This window comes from Sorex fumeus, unplaced genomic scaffold (genome assembly GCF_029834395.1).
Source record: "Sorex fumeus unplaced genomic scaffold, SorFum_2.1 ptg000094l, whole genome shotgun sequence".
Taxonomy (NCBI): domain Eukaryota; kingdom Metazoa; phylum Chordata; class Mammalia; order Eulipotyphla; family Soricidae; genus Sorex; species Sorex fumeus.
In genome coordinates, this window is record NW_026606151.1 from 614,065 (window position 1) to 629,744 (window position 15,680).

At 57.9% G+C, this 15,680-nt stretch overlaps 1 protein-coding gene across 13 annotated transcripts in view; it reads left to right on the forward strand.

The window, feature by feature from the left end:
* The window catches only part of SYNGAP1 (synaptic Ras GTPase activating protein 1), a 31,660-nt gene that overhangs the window by 9,169 nt on the left and 6,811 nt on the right, over positions 1–15,680 (forward strand). For 9 of the 13 annotated variants that reach the window (XR_008794990.1, XR_008794991.1, XM_056132428.1 and 6 more), the window contains 14 exons: positions 2,879–2,970; positions 3,423–3,544; positions 5,112–5,265; positions 5,788–5,886; positions 8,087–8,713; positions 8,855–8,999; positions 9,198–9,342; positions 10,779–11,015; positions 11,136–11,337; positions 11,493–11,671; positions 12,005–12,076; positions 12,325–12,366; positions 12,663–13,737; positions 14,099–14,272. Coding sequence is in view for 11 of the 13 variants with exons in the window: in XM_056132428.1 (XP_055988403.1) it covers positions 2,879–2,970; positions 3,423–3,544; positions 5,112–5,265; positions 5,788–5,886; positions 8,087–8,713; positions 8,855–8,999; positions 9,198–9,342; positions 10,779–11,015; positions 11,136–11,337; positions 11,493–11,671; positions 12,005–12,076; positions 12,325–12,366; positions 12,663–13,737; positions 14,099–14,272 (3,365 nt within the window). In the remaining 2 variants the exon portion in view is untranslated. Of the gene's footprint in view, positions 1–2,634; positions 2,756–2,878; positions 2,971–3,422; positions 3,545–5,111; positions 5,266–5,787; positions 5,887–8,086; positions 8,714–8,854; positions 9,000–9,197; positions 9,343–10,778; positions 11,016–11,135; positions 11,338–11,492; positions 11,672–12,004; positions 12,077–12,324; positions 12,367–12,662; positions 13,738–14,098; positions 14,273–15,680 lie in introns of those variants that run through there. The other 4 variants (XM_056132431.1, XM_056132430.1, XM_056132435.1 and 1 more) reach the window with 3 other exon arrangements.

The following is a 15,680-nucleotide window of genomic DNA, read 5'->3' on the forward strand; positions in this document are numbered from 1 at the left end:
TTCTGCAGCTGTCATTAGAGATTCCTGTCCTCAGCTCAGAGTTGCCCCCCCCATCCCCCCCTTAAAAGCGCTCTCCAACTCTCCCTCATCCTCCCCTGGCAGCCTCCTCCTGGCTCAGCCGGCTGTGACCAGAAAGACAGACCAAAGGGGAGGTTAGATTGAGATTGAGATGGAGGGATCGGAGGGCAGTGGGGAGAGCTGTGGGCGATGGCGAGATTAGAGAGGTGGGAGTCGAAGCACTTGCTCTGTGTGTGTGTGTGTGTGTGCGCGCAATTGTGTGTGTACACAGGGTGTGTACATGTGTGGGTGTATGCACAATGCCTGTGTTACGGGTCTGTGTAGGTGGCTGTTAAGTGTGTGCATGCGTGTATACATCATTCAGGGCTGGGACATGGAGCCCCAGGATCGCGCTGTGTGCTTCTCAGGTTGGCTCCCCGAGGAAACGGGTGTGTGCTGTGTTTTCTGTGCATGGCCCTGCATGCAGCTCTAATGACAGCATGGCCTGGCTTCCTGTCACTCTGCCCCCTTCTCCTTGTGTGTGTCTGCTGTTCTCTGCCTCGCGGCTGTGAGCCTAAACGGATGTGAATGTGTTCTCTGCGTACCTGTGACTTCTGCGTGAGTTCTTGGATCTTAGTTCCTGGTAATATGTGTGAGGTTCTATTACTTGCAAGAACCGAGTGAACCCATTAGCAAATTTGTTCTCCTTCTGTGAATCTTTGAGTTCCAAAGCAAATTTTGGCAGATTTCAAATTAGACTTGGTGTTTCTATTAGGGGAACTTGCAGAGGAAAAGAATGGCTGACCTGGGTTCCCTGAAATGGTAGTAAGACAGCCCTATGTGGGCAATGCAGAGATTAAGAGAAGATGGGCTGAGCCCTTATCTGCATTGTTGGATGAGTAGCAGGATTGTAGGTGCATTTTCTCCATGCTGTTAGCAGTCACAGATGCACATGTTGGCATCAGGAAGGGCTGGGGTGAAGAGGTTCTGCAGAGATGGTTGTGACTGAAGGATGTGAATAAAGGTTCCTGTGAATGAAGGACGTTTTTGCTTCGGGGCTGTGGAGATACCTTGATGCGGACAATCATGGTGGACTCAAGCATGTGTCTTAGAGGAGAAACTGGTTTCGTGTGTGTGTGTGTGTGCGCGCTTGTGTGTGTGTAGGAGGGGAACCATGTGTGTGTCTCATGGTTCAGTGTCCATCTCTGTTATGTGCTGCCTGTGATTGCCCAAAGGAACTCAGACTACACATCCACGCTAGCAGCTCTGTGGGGCCAGGGGTCAGTTTGTACTCCTCTGTTGCAGTGCTCACATATGTCTAAGCATGTATCCTACCAGATATGTGGGCATTAGGGTCTCAGAACGTAGACCCACAGCGCCCCTGTGCTCAGAGTTGTCTGTATGTCTCATAAGCACCAGGACCCCAATCTATATTTGTATTGTTCTTCCTGTTTACACGTACCCCCACAAATCAGTGTATGTTTCCATGCGCCACACATGTTCTGGAGGGACTGATTAGGGTTCCTAGGTCTGGGACCCACATTTTTGTATGCGAACCATCTTAACACCTGGGTCTTCCCCATTTATTATGCTTGTGGTGCTGGGGATGGTGCCCGGGTCTCCTTCATGCCTTGAAGACATGCACATTTATCTTTGAGCCGTATCTCTGGCCCAATACTTGGATTTTAGAGCTATAGGGAGGCTGGGGACTGATTCTAGGACAACTTGGGGTTTATTCCTAGTTGTTAAAGCAGCCCATGAGAATGTAGCTGACACCTTCCCTTGCTCTGGAGAGGAGAGGGTTAACAGGCAGCTCTTCCGGTTCTCTCTCCACTCCCCCCCCCAGCCTGTAGCTTCTTGTTGCCTTGGAGATGGTAGCCCCGCCCCTGATGCAGCACCTGCCCCCCCATTGGCTGCAGTGGTGACTGTGGGGCTGAGGGGGGAGCCCAGGCCTGGGCAGCCATTCTGGAGCTGGAGCCGGAGCTTGGCATCCCCCCACTTGCATTCTCCTCTAGCCCCTCGGCCCCTCGAAATTCTCTGGCAACTGAACCTCAGCTTCCTTCCTCCGAGCCGCCACCGCTCCAGACTCTTGGCAGTCCCAGCCTCATCCCCATTCACCTCTCCTCCTCTTCCTCTCTCTACCGGCACTTGGGAGTCCCCGAGCCCCCACTGCCCATTCCCCTGCATTCTTCTCTTCCCCTCCCCCTTCCCTGCTGCAGTGTACATGGAGCCCAGCTGAGCCCCTTCCCTCCCCGCCCCCCCCCCCAGCCATCCCTTCCTGCAGTTTCTGACTCCAGGGCCCTGCCCCCCTGCACTGTCCCTTCCTAGGCATCCCCCTCCAGCCCGGGGGAGGGGGGGTGCGGGGGGGCATGGGAGGTCAGCCTGGTTTGCCAGATAGACTGAGGTTCCTGGAGGCGGGTGGACCTTGGGAGATGTGCCCAGCTGTGAGAAGGAGAGAGCCTGCTGGAGGGCAGTGACCTTTAACTCCGACTACCCCCCCCCCCCCCCCCAGCTAGCCCCCTTCCTGGGCTGGAGGAGCAGCCAGGTCCTGGTTTCTGTGGCTCTTCCCTGTCCTTTACTCCTGGGGTTTTCCCGACCCTCTCAGTCATGCCCATCTGCTGACTGATGTTCCCAGTCATGGGCCTAAGGCCTCCCCCCGCCTCCCCTTCTGGGGGCTCCGGCTCAGGTTCCTTGCCCCCTCCTTCCCACCGCCAGCCTTTCGGCCGCCGCCGATGTTCTTCTTGCTGCTTTCCGGGGGGTAGGTGAGGCTGGAGCTGAGGGGGTCAGGGGAGGTGGGCGACAGGGCTGTGGCCTCGGGGTGGAGAGCTGGGCTCAGGGACCTCCTCCCCAGCTCCCCCTGTGCCCCTTTCCTCCCCTCCAGAATACCATTTGGGTCGCTCGAGGAGGAAGAGCGTCCCTGGGGGGAAGCAGTACAGCATGGAGGCCGCCCCCGCTGCGCCCTTCCGGCCCTCGGTGAGTGAGTGAAGGCGCTGCCAGATGTGGCTCAGCTGGCCCCCTCCCCTGCACCCCAGCTGGAGTCTCAGGATTCCGAGAAAGGGGGCAGGCAGGCGGGAGAATGGAGCGTGAGTGTGTGTTCTCCCCACCTCTCTGCTTCCCCCTTTTTGGTCCTGCCCCCCTGCTTCTCAGACCAGCCCTCCCACCTTCTCCAAGCTGGTGTGTGTGTGTGTGTGTGTGTGCGCGCGCGTGCGTGTGTTTGTGTGTGTGTGCGCGCTCGCACCCGTGGGAGCAAAGGAAGACAAACTGGTAGCAGGGATCCTGTGCCCCCCTCCGCCCCCCCACTCCTCGCCTCTAGAGTCTTCTCTTTCCTCCCAGTCCCACTTTCCTCCAGGGACCCCAGCGGCAGAGGGTGGTTCGCGGGAACTGCCCGTGCCCCAGCCCACCGCTGTCCCCCTTGCCTTCCTCAGCAAGGCTTCCTGAGCCGGAGGCTAAAAAGCTCCATCAAACGCACGAAGTCTCAACCCAAACTTGACCGGACCAGCAGCTTTCGCCAGATCCTGCCTCGCTTCCGAAGTGCTGACCATGACCGGTACGGGAGGTTGGGGGGGGAGGGGGCGGCCGGAGTGGCGCGGTGGGATGAGCTGCCTGTGGACAGGCTGGGGGCCGAGAGGGCAGAGGTGGAAGGCCACCGATTGGCTGAGGAATGAATGTTCTGGAGCCAGAAGGGAGCCGAGGAAGCAGCCTGCGAGGGGCAGGGTGCTGGGTGCCGGGAGGGGCCGGGAAGGGGATGAAGGTGAAGCCAAGGAGGGGGTCTTCCTGGCACCTCAGCCCAGAGTCCCGGAGCTGTACCTGGAGCACCGGATCCAGAGCAAGGAGTGTTTCTGGGATCGGGGAAGGGGTTGTGGGCCGCGAGGGGGAAAGGCAGCACTGGGGGGGTCGGGGCGGGGGGGGGCAGTCGGGGAGTTGGAGCGGTTGGGAGTGAGGGACTGGTGGGGGTGGTGAGGGAGGGAGAGGAGGGTCAGGCTGGCTCTGGTACCCCGACCAGTGGAGGGGGTGGGGGGAACTATAGGGTTAATCCTGGGTGCTGGCAAGAGGGGGCAAGGGCGGAGGGCTGTTGTGAGGCTGGGGTGGAAGGAGATGGCCCCATTTCCCTGCTATTGTCTCCTCGGGGTCCCTCCTTGGGTTTCCCCCCTCACCCAATCCTCCCTAGGGAGAACCCTGTCCTTCCTTCCCCCCATGTCTGGCCGCCCCCGGGAATTGGGCAGGTAGGGAGGTTGGGATAGGTGAGTCACACCTTCCCCTGCCCCCCCTCCCGTGTCATCCGAGCTGGATTTGGGGCCGGCGGTGGGGTGGGGGGGGTGAGGGCAAGGTATTCCTGGCCGCGGGGGCGGGGGGCCGGGGGAGCGTAGCGCTGACGGCAACGGAGCCGAATGACGGGGCTGCTATAAATAGCCGCACGGAGGCTCCCACACCCGCGCTCCCCCTCCCGCTCTCCTGCCGCTACTCCTCAGCCCGCCGGCCCGGCCCGCCGCTCCCCCGGCCCACCCCGTCGCGCCTGGGCCCCGCCGGGTTTCCCCCCACACGATGGACTGTGGTTCACCCGCTCCGCTCTCTGGTCTCTTCCCACGCTGACCTCTTGCGTGGCCTCCCTGGTCTCTCCCACCCTCGCCCCTGCCTCTGTGTGTGTGTCCCCTCCCCTCTTCATCCTCACTCCACAGCTTTCTTACATTTTCCCCTCACCCTCTTGACTGATTCAGCTAAAATTCATTCATTCTCTGAATCATTAAGTGTGTTTTTAGGCTCAAGCCCATGTGTCGAAGCCCAGACAAATGTCTAATCTTCTTTGAACTTTTGGCTCTTTATTTCCCTTTTGTCCCTTATATTGAGACTCTAATGGGATGGGGGAGGGGTACCTAGAAGTCCCACTGGGAAGTGTCTCTGCCTATGTTTCTTTTTCTCTGCCATGATCTATTCCTGGGTGTCAGTCTTCCCGCCCCCTTGGGGAATGTCACTGGGGGTTTGCTCCCTTTCCACACGGCTTTCCTAAGGTGGGCTGAGTTCATGTGGAAAGGGGTTGGGGGTTTGCCTGGCCTTGCCCTGGGTGCTGGAGAAGATTGGGGATCCTGAACCCTTTCTCCTGAACCTCCTGCTGCCAGGGCCCGGTTGATGCAGAGTTTCAAGGAGTCACATTCCCACGAGTCCTTGCTGAGTCCGAGCAGTGCGGCCGAGGCCTTGGAACTGAACTTGGATGAAGATTCCATCATCAAGCCAGTACACAGCTCTATCTTGGGCCAAGAGTTCTGTTTTGAGGTACCAAGACCATTGGGTACCTGAGGAGGGCTGAGGGCAGGGCTGATGGAGAGGAAGAGCAGAGAGAAAGCCACACAGGAGGGGACGCCAGGGGAACAGAAGCCTCTGGGACTCGGAGGAAGGGATGGTGGGGTTTCCTTCCCAGAAGAAGGGATTCGAAAAAGTGGAGGTTCAGGGGTGGGGGATATTGGCACTTTGGTGGTGGGTGTATTGCCATAACATTGTCTACCTAAAGCATCACCGTTGGCATTATTATAAACCATCTGACTTACCTCAATAAAAAGAAATCAAAGCAATGTGGGTAGGAGCAGGAGAGATAAGCAGGTCACGCTATGCATATGGCTGCCTGGGTTCAATCCCCAGACACCCCAAACACAGAGCCAGGAATGACCTGTAAGCATTACTGGGTATGGCCCAAAATACCCACTCCCCAAGAATGTGGAGAGGCTGTAGGCAACAAAGACCAAAATAGAAGGTCCCCTCCGCTCCGGAGCCCCATCTCAGCCACACATCCCTTTCTAGGTGACTACATCATCAGGAACAAAATGTTTTGCCTGTCGTTCTGCAGCCGAAAGGGACAAATGGATCGAGAATCTCCAGCGGGCAGTAAAACCCAACAAGGTATTGGGAATAGAGGGAACTCAGCTGGTCACACAGGGGACGTGGGGTGGGGGACCCAGTGTGAGGTCAGTGTGCTGCATGGAGTGGTTTGGGGTGTGGAAGGGACCTGGATGAAGAGGAAGCGACTCCCATCTTTCTCTGAGTCCCTTATTTCTCCTCATTGCTCTTTTTTTCTACCTTACGCTCTGCTTCCCTCCCGTAGAGATCATAGACTTGGTGGACAGAAGGGCCTGTCCACTGTCCCTGGAGGCAGGAGTGTCTCAGTGATACCCCAATGGGTGATGGCCCAGCTCCTTTCTTGGACACATGCAACAGTCAGGGGGACTGCGCCAGGCCTTCGTTTCTTCTCTGCAGTTGCTGAGATTGGGGCTGAACTAACTAATTTCTAAGGTTCCTCTAGCTTAGAAATTCTAGGAGCTTGTTTCTTCCCAAGACTTCGTTTCCAAGGACAGATGTTCCCAGTTCTGTCAGCTCTTCTCTCTATTATCCCCATTTCCAGGGGTCCTGTGTCTTACCGGGGGACGGAGAGGCCCCATTTTACTCTGTGTCAGAGCTAAAGAACCAAACTCAAGATGCTGGATTCAGTGTTGTGCAGGCCCAGGACAGAGGCCCCTTCAGCACAGGGCAGCGTCATGGTCCTGATCCCTGAGCCGTGGTTGGCTAGACTCTAGGCCTTTCTTATACTCTCCAACCTCATCCTTCCTGGCTTATGCTTATTATGTGTTTTTCTTTTTATTCTTTTTCTCAATGTAACTTACTATCTCTGAGGGACTTTCTAGTTCTCCCCTTAATAGTTTCAGTTTTTCAGTCTAGCTTTAAAAAGAAATCCAAGGGGGCTGGAGCGATGGCATGGTGGGTAGGGCATTTGCCTTGCATGCAGCTGATCGGGGTTCAATTCCCAGCATCCCATATGGTCCCCTGAGCACCACCAGGAGCAATTCCTGAGTGAAGAGCCCGGAGTAATCCCTGTGCATCGCCGGGTGTGACCCAAAAAGCAAAAAAAAAAAAAAAAAAAAGAAAGAAATCCAGGGGCTGGAGCGATAGCACAGTGCATAGGGCATTTGCCTTGCACGCGGCCGACCCAGGTTCGATTCCCAGCATCCCATATGGTACCCCGAGCACCGCCAGGAGTAATTCTTGAGTGCAGAGCCAGGAGTAACCCCTGAGCATCTCTGGGTGTGACCTAAAAAGCAAAAAAAAAAAAATTCAAGGGGCCAGAATGATAGTACAGTGGTTAGGGCCACCAGACCCAGGTTTCATCCCCGCTATCTCATGGTCCCCAGAGCACACTAGGATTCCTGAGTGCAGAGCCAGGAGTCTGAGCACTGCCAGGTGTGGCCCCAAAGCAAACAATTAAAAAAAAATCTCAAGATATAATCTTTGAGAGGATTATTTAAAAAATATATCTTTGAGACAGAATAAGGGGGCTAATGTGCTTGTCTTTCATGTGACCATATCCTTTGATCCATGACACTATATATGGGTCCCTGAGCACCATCAGGGCTTGCTTCTGAATAACAGAACCAGCACTAGCCTGAAGCATCACAGGGGCTCGTCCCCAATACATACCTATATAAATAATAAGATCAAAAGATGCCCCATACCGATCCAAGTCTGACAGATGAACTACTCGCTGCCTGCGTTTCCTAGGACTATCCTAATAACATAACCACAGACTGGTTCACTTCAAAGAAAAGACATGTGTTCTTGGGCTCTTCAGGAGAATAAAAGTCTTAAATCAAGAGCCTTGCTTTCTCTGCTACTCCAACTTCCTTCACCCCTGTCTTCCATAACTTCTGAGCTGGCCCACTGGCCTTGGTAGTCCTTGCTTAGGGGCTGGGTCTGTCCTGTTGCGGCCTCTGTCTGCATGTGACCAGCTCCTCACTGTGTGTGTCAGCTCTGCAAACTGCCTTTGCCACGGAGCTATGGGCAACTGCACGCTGGGCCTGCGCCATCCCTGTGTGACCTCCTCCTAGTAGGGTCACAGCTACAAGCCCCGCTTACTCTTCAAGACAGGGCGCACCGCCAGGTTTCGGTGGACAGGAATTCAGGGGAGACCCCACCCAGCCCAACCCACAACTTCTCCACCTTCTGATCACTGTCTTAGAGACGGTCTCATTTTTGTCACCGTTTCTTCCCTTTTGGTGTCTGTCCCTCTGGCCCTTCCCCTTTGTCCACCACGCCTGCCTCGCCATGGTAGGACAACAGTCGCCGGGTGGACAACGTGTTGAAGCTGTGGATCATCGAGGCCCGCGAGCTGCCCCCCAAAAAACGGTACTACTGTGAGCTGTGCCTGGATGACATGCTGTATGCCCGCACCACCTCCAAACCCCGCTCAGCCTCGGGGGACACGGTCTTCTGGGGCGAGCACTTTGAGTTCAACAACCTGCCAGCAGTGCGTGCCCTGCGGCTGCATCTGTACCGTGACTCAGACAAAAAGCGCAAGAAGGACAAGGCGGGCTATGTGGGCCTGGTGACTGTGCCGGTGGCCACCCTGGCGGGGCGCCACTTCACTGAGCAGTGGTACCCCGTAACCCTGCCAACAGGAAGTGGGGGCTCCGGGGGGATGGGAGGTTCGGGGGGAGGAGGGGGCTCAGGGAGTGGCTCTGGGGGCAAGGGCAAAGGTGGCTGCCCGGCGGTGCGGCTGAAGGCGCGGTACCAGACCATGAGTATCCTGCCCATGGAGCTGTATAAAGAGTTTGCAGAGTACGTCACCAACCACTATCGGATGCTGTGTGCCGTCTTGGAGCCCGCCCTGAATGTCAAGGGCAAGGAGGAGGTTGCCAGCGCGCTCGTTCACATCCTGCAGAGTACAGGCAAGGCCAAGGTACGTGCTGCGCCGTGAGGGCAAGGTGACCTGGGTGTGGGCACTTGCTGACTGGAAGGGGCAGGGAGCAGAGGGTGTTTCTGTTTCCCCAGTTTGACTGGTTGAGAGATTGACCTGTGGATTGATTTTTCTGCACCTCAGGACTTCCTCTCTGACATGGCCATGTCCGAGGTGGACCGGTTCATGGAACGCGAGCACCTCATATTTCGCGAGAACACACTCGCCACTAAAGCCATAGAAGAGTACATGAGACTGATTGGTCAGAAATACCTCAAGGATGCCATTGGTATGGCACGCCCTCGGGTCCTCTTCCCGAGCTTGCCACTGCACCCCCAAAACCCAACCGCTCCTCCCCACTTTCCCCCACTAAGTTCACCCTTCCTGGGCTTGATGCTGACCGCAGTCTGTAGCCATCTGATTCTGACACGCCCTCAAGCCGGGCAGCCTGTGGCTCTAACCAGCCCCCCTTGTGTGCCCACCACAGGGGAGTTCATCCGTGCTCTGTATGAGTCGGAGGAGAACTGTGAGGTGGATCCCATCAAGTGCACGGCTTCCAGTCTGGCAGAGCACCAGGCCAACCTGCGAATGTGCTGTGAGTTGGCCCTGTGCAAGGTGGTCAACTCCCATTGGTGAGACTGGGAACGCTGGGATGGGCGGGGGGGAGGGGTCGGTGTCAGGGGAGTCCTGTGTTCATCTGTTCATCCATCTGTCCATCCTCAAAGAGGACTGAGTACAAATGTTGTCTGGTGCGGGAGAGCAGAAGGGAGGGGCCCCAGCAGTGCCCTCATAGGTCCTGAGGAGAAGGGCCAGATTTAGACACATTTGAAAGCCACAGAGTATTTGCAGTGTCGGGTGCCCAGAGTCTTTGGATAAGATCAGAGAAGGTAGAGCTTTGCTTGAGCCAAGCAGGGAAGGCTTCTGGAGGAGGCGCCTCCTTTGCTGGTCTCTGAAGTCTGGATCAGATTCTGCTGTGTGGAGGTGGCAGGCAGTGACCCCTTCAGATGTCTAGAACTCTCAGGAGCCAGCAGTGAGGATAAGTCTAGTGGAAGTCACGGGCCGTAGTGTGGGAAATGGGGAGAAACTCCCCTAATGGGGAATGAGATGTCTTGAATGAGAAATTCCGGAGTTGGCATCTCCCAGGCCTCAGAAGTCAGCTTTGAGTTCCAGTTGATCGGGAGGATGTTGGGGGTGGGGGGCTGTATCATGAATGGTATCGGAGCCATTGATCATGAGTAAGATCAATCCTTCAGTAGTGTGAGGGTGAAGGGCGACCCGAGCCAGGAGAATGAAGACCTGGCATGGTGGGTGTCACATGCAGAATCGAGATGGTGGCAGGATGAGTAGAAACGGGGAAGGGGGGGGTTGTAAGGATCTGTCGAGGAAAGGATCCACAGGAGTTGCCAACCCACTAGAAGGGGGAAATCAAGTTCCCGGGGAGCTAGTATGACTAAGGAGTCCTGGGGCCATGGGGGCAGAATTGGGGGCGTCAGGAGGAGGAGCCAGCTGGAGGATGGGGGCGAGTGCAAGCTCTGCTTTGCTGTTTAAGGTGTCAGTGGGACAGCCAGGTGGAACTGGGCGGAGGGGAAAGGGGCTCCGAGCCTCTCCAGGGACTGGGGATCATGCCCAGGCACCTCCATCCCCATTTCCCTGGAATCCAAAAGAGTTGGGGGGTCCGAGCTCCCTGTACCTCAAGTGACCCTCCATCTCTCTCCCATCTCTGTCTCTCCCTGGTGTCTCTTTTTCTTCTCCTCCTCTCCTTGTCTCTCTCACACACCACCCTCCGTCTCTCTGCCATGTGTCTCTTTCCCCGCTCCTCCTGGCCCCCTTCATTTCTTTCTCCCAAATCGGTCTGTCCCTTCGGCCATCGCCCTCTTCCTCCCGCAGCCTCTGTCTTCCTCCTGCCGTTCCCCCCTCCCCCCCACCTGTCTCTCTCACCTGTCCCCACACTCTCACTTCCTCCCACCCCCCTCAGCATCTTCCCTGGAAGCTGAGGGTCTCTGGGGCTCAGTCCAGGTCTCTCTCTCTCTCTCTCTCCTCTCTCTGTCTCCCCGCCCCTTCCCCCCAGCGTGTTCCCGAGGGAGCTGAAGGAGGTGTTTGCATCTTGGCGGCTGCGCTGCGCAGAGCGGGGCCGGGAGGACATCGCTGACCGGCTCATCAGCGCCTCGCTCTTCCTGCGCTTCCTCTGCCCCGCCATTATGTCGCCCAGTCTCTTTGGGCTCATGCAGGAGTACCCAGATGAGCAGACCTCCCGCACCCTCACCCTCATCGCCAAGGTCATCCAGAACCTGGCCAACTTTTCCAAGTGAGGGACGCCTCAGGGCGGGAGCAGGGCCAGGGAGGTGGCACGCAGGTTCCCCCAAGTCCCCCCGAGACCTTGAGACTTGGATATGGGTGACCTTTGCCTTCCGGGTGCCTCGGCCAGGTTTACCTCAAAGGAGGATTTCCTGGGATTCATGAACGAGTTCCTGGAGCTGGAGTGGGGCTCCATGCAGCAGTTTCTGTACGAGATCTCCAACCTGGACACGCTGACCAACAGCAGCAGCTTCGAGGGCTACATCGACTTGGGCCGAGAGCTGTCCACCCTGCACGCGCTGCTCTGGGAGGTGCTGCCCCAGCTCAGCAAGGTCAGCCTGGGCCCTGGAGGCCCGTCACTGATGTCTCCACAGGCCCCTTGGCCCGAACAGACACCACCCCCCACTCCGCCCTTCTCCCATTTTTCAGCACCACCTCTATGCTCATGCAGACCCCTTGCCCCCAGCTGAAAGCCTCCCCCTTGCAGGAAGCCCTCCTGAAGCTGGGCCCACTTCCGCGGCTCCTCAATGATATCAGCACGGCTCTGAGGAACCCCAACATCCAAAGGCAGCCAAGCCGCCAGAGCGAGCGGGCCCGGGCTCAGCCGATGGTGCTGCGGGGCCCGTCAGCCGAGATGCAGGGCTACATGATGCGGGACCTCAACAGGTGAGTGCACCGGGGCCCCCACACCCAGAACCCGTCGGAGCGCCCCTGATTTCCCGCCCCGGAGTCACATCACTGGGCTCCACGCGTGCGTCCCTCTAGGGCTTTGAGAGGAAGGCAAAGGGGGCAGGTCCTCAGAGAACACGCTCAAAAGGCACCTACTGCCCACGAATAGACTCAGGGCACTTTGAAGCCGAGAGTGCTCGAGCAATGCAGAGCCCCAGAAGTGTGGTGCAGGGGCGGTCGGCGGGGGCCCTCCAGCTCTGGCTTGTTGTAAGCTCAGGAGGCCCCCTGCAAACTCTGATTTATGCCTCTGCCTGCCCATGCCTGTGCCAGAGCTGAGTTCAGCCAGTACATGTGGGAGCAGCCCAGTGGTGTCCAAACATTCCAGCAGCTCTGTGCGAGCCGGTAAATAAGCTGCCCCGGCCCAGCCCACTAGCCCCCCCGCGGGCCTCCCCACGTCCAGACTATAGAAGTCGCACCTGACCGCTAGGGGCGCCCTGCCGGGACGAGCGCCCTGCCTGCTCCTCTACCCTGTCTCTGCCTCCTCGATGCCCATTCCACCGCCGCCGCCTCTGCTTCCATCCGCCCGTGCCTCCTGCCCACCTCTCTCCTTCTATCTGTCTGTGCTCGCCCCTCTTTCCATCTCTCTCCAGCTCCATCGACCTTCAGTCCTTCATGGCTCGAGGCCTCAACAGGTGAGGGGCTCTCTCCTCCCCCCCGCCTCTCCTGTCTGCCCCCCCTCTTCTCCTCCATGCGCCCACATCTCTTCCATATCTGCCCCGATCTGCCCCTCATCCCTCCTCTCGCTGTCCCCCCTCCTTCCCTCCCTCCCTCTGGACCTCCTACCCTTCCTGGAGGGGCCTTATCTTTCCTGTCCCCGCCCCCAGATCCCCGCCCTCCCCTGCGGGGGCCCACACTGTGCCCCAGCAGGCGTCGCGGCCCGCGACCTTGACCTTACCTCTTGTTCGTGTGGCTCCTTCCCTCCCTGCAGCTCCATGGACATGGCTCGCCTGCCCTCCCCCACCAAGGAGAAGCCACCGCCACCCCCGCCGGGCGGGGGCAAAGACCTGTTCTACGTCAGCCGGCCACCCCTGGCCCGCTCCTCGCCTGCCTACTGCACGAGCAGCTCGGACATCACGGAGCCGGAGCAGAAGATGCTGAGCGTCAACAAGAGCGTCTCCATGCTGGACCTGCAGGGTGATGGGCCGGGCGGCCGTCTCAACAGCAGCAGCGTGTCCAACCTGGCGGCCGTGGGCGACCTGCTGCACTCCAGCCAGGCCTCGCTGACCGCCGCCCTGGGGCTACGGCCGGCCCCCGCGGGGCGTCTCTCGCAGGGCAGCGGGTCCTCCATCACGGCGGCAGGCATGCGCCTCAGCCAGATGGGCGTCACCACGGACGGCGTCCCCGCCCAGCAACTGCGCATCCCCCTCTCCTTCCAGAACCCTCTGTTCCACATGGCTGCCGATGGGCCCGGGCCCCCGGCAGGCCACGGCGGTAGCGGGGGCCACGGCCCGCCTTCCTCCCATCACCATCACCACCACCATCACCACCACCGAGGGGGCGAGCCCCCCGGGGACACCTTTGCCCCCTTTCACGGCTATAGCAAGAGCGAGGACCTCTCCTCGGGGGTCCCCAAGCCCCCCGCCGCTTCCATCCTCCACAGCCACAGCTATAGTGATGAGTTCGGACCCTCTGGCACTGATTTTACCCGGCGGCAGCTCTCACTCCAGGACAACCTGCAGCACATGCTGTCCCCGCCTCAGATCACCATCGGGCCCCAGAGGCCTGCCCCCTCAGGGCCCGGTGGTGGGAGTGGCGGCGGGGGCAGCGGTGGGGGGGGCGGGGGCCAGCCGCCCCCACTGCAGAGGGGCAAGTCCCAGCAGTTGACAGTCAGTGCGGCCCAGAAACCCCGACCGTCCAGCGGGAATCTATTGCAGTCACCAGAGCCAAGTTACGGCCCTGCCCGACCACGACAGCAGAGCCTCAGCAAGGAGGGCAGCATTGGGGGCAGCGGGGGCAGCGGTGGCGGAGGGGGTGGGGGGCTCAAGCCCTCCATCACCAAGCAGGTAGGTGCGAGTGGGAGGGAGGGCGGGTGGCTGAGGACAGGGAGGACAGGAATAAAGGAGCTGGGGAGGGAGCGGGGAGGGCCACTTGGGGCCTGAAGGCACGGACCTTTGCCCACTGTCTTCCATTCACAAACCTTTGTGGAGAGGCTGCTCGGTGCCAGGAGCTATGCCAGGCATTGCAGCTTCAGCCTGCGCAACAGTCGTTCCCTGGGGCAGACGGGCTCAGTCGCGCCCCTAGCCATCCGCAGTGCCAGGGCCAGAGAACAGATGGGCCAGGCCTCTTTCTTGGCAGCGCCCTCTGAGAGCACCTGCCTTTCTCCGCCTCCCCCTTCTCTGTTTGCCCCACCCCACCGCGCCCCAGCATTCTCAGACCCCATCCACGCTGAACCCAACCATGCCAGCTTCTGAGCGGACGGTGGCCTGGGTCTCCAATATGCCTCACCTGTCAGCTGACATCGAGAGTGCCCACATCGAGCGGGAGGAGTACAAGCTCAAGGAGTACTCCAAGTCCATGGATGAGAGTCGACTGGACAGGGTACGCGTGGCTTCCCCCTGCACGCCACAGGGTCACTGAATCTCTTCCGAGGAAAAAAAAGACAAAGATCCCCTGCCCTATCTTGTTTTGTGTTTGGCAGGGTAGGGATAGGTTTGGGTCACATGCTGCAGTGCTCAGCCCTTAACCCTGGCTCTGCTCAGGGATCACTCCTGATGGTACTTAGGGGACCATATGGGATGCCAGGGAGGAAACCGGGATGAAACCACATGCCAGGCAAACGCCTTACCTGATACACGATCCCTCTGGCCCCCCAAGCCCCATGTTAAGCTCTCAAGTCTGTTAGGGCAGACCTGGTACCCAGCCAGTCTGTGGAAAAGCCCATTTCCACTCTGCTTTGTGGATGGTACACATTTATTCATTATCTAGGGGACAATCTATTTGATTTTTTTTCCCCACTGCCAGACTAGGAGCTCTGGCCCTTGAGACTCTCAGAAAAGCAAAAGTTACTAGCATTATGAGCTGATCAGTTAAAGTTGGGCAGAGGAGGTACAGTCAGAATTCTAGCAATACTCGCTTCCCCCACAGGGGCATTGTTGGAAAAGTGTGTGTGTTTGTGTGTGTGTATTGATCCGTGTGTGTGTATAAAGACCAGTGAGACCAGAGGTTCCCAAACTCATCTGGCCTCTGCCCCTTTTCAGAATTACATAGCTTCCCCCACCAATCTATTTTGTTTAAGTGAACAAACAAAAAAGTCAACCCCCAAATTGCACCGGAAGCTTTGACACATTACCTCATCATTCTACTACCCTGAGAAGGGTGAAATCCCCCAGCTTGGGAAATACTGATCTTGAATCTAGGCTGGTGGTGGCCTGGAGCAAAGGATGGCAGGACCTCGGAAGCACATGCCGATAACTTAGCAGACAGTGCTTGGGTGGGCAAGCCAAGAAGAGGGTGTCTTTAGCGTTAGTCTATCTGCAAAGAAGCAATAAGTCCAGCCTGGGTGGGTAGAGAGGGGGCTGGTGAGGGGCCCGGAGCCATAGTACAGCTGGTAGGGTGTTTGTCTTGCATGTGGCAGCCAACCTGGGTTCGATCCCCAGCATCCCATATGGTCCCCCAAACACCACAGGGAGTAATTCCTGAGTGTAGAGCCAGAAGTAAGCCCTGAGCACTGCCAGGAACCAAAAAACAAACAAGTGCTTAAAGAGGTTTGTTGGGGGTAGTAGTCTTTCATCATAGGCAGACACTGGAACTGACTTAGTTTGACCTGGTCCAGCAAGTTCCATAAGGTATGGCCTATTGTCTACACCCGAGGCACAGCCTAATATCTACACCTCAAATGGGATTGGTCACGAATGAAAAAGAGTCATTTTCTTTTGTCCTAGCGATCAGATGAGAAACCTGTTGAGGCAGACCCTGAACTAGTATTGTCCCAAAGAATTTTCTAGAA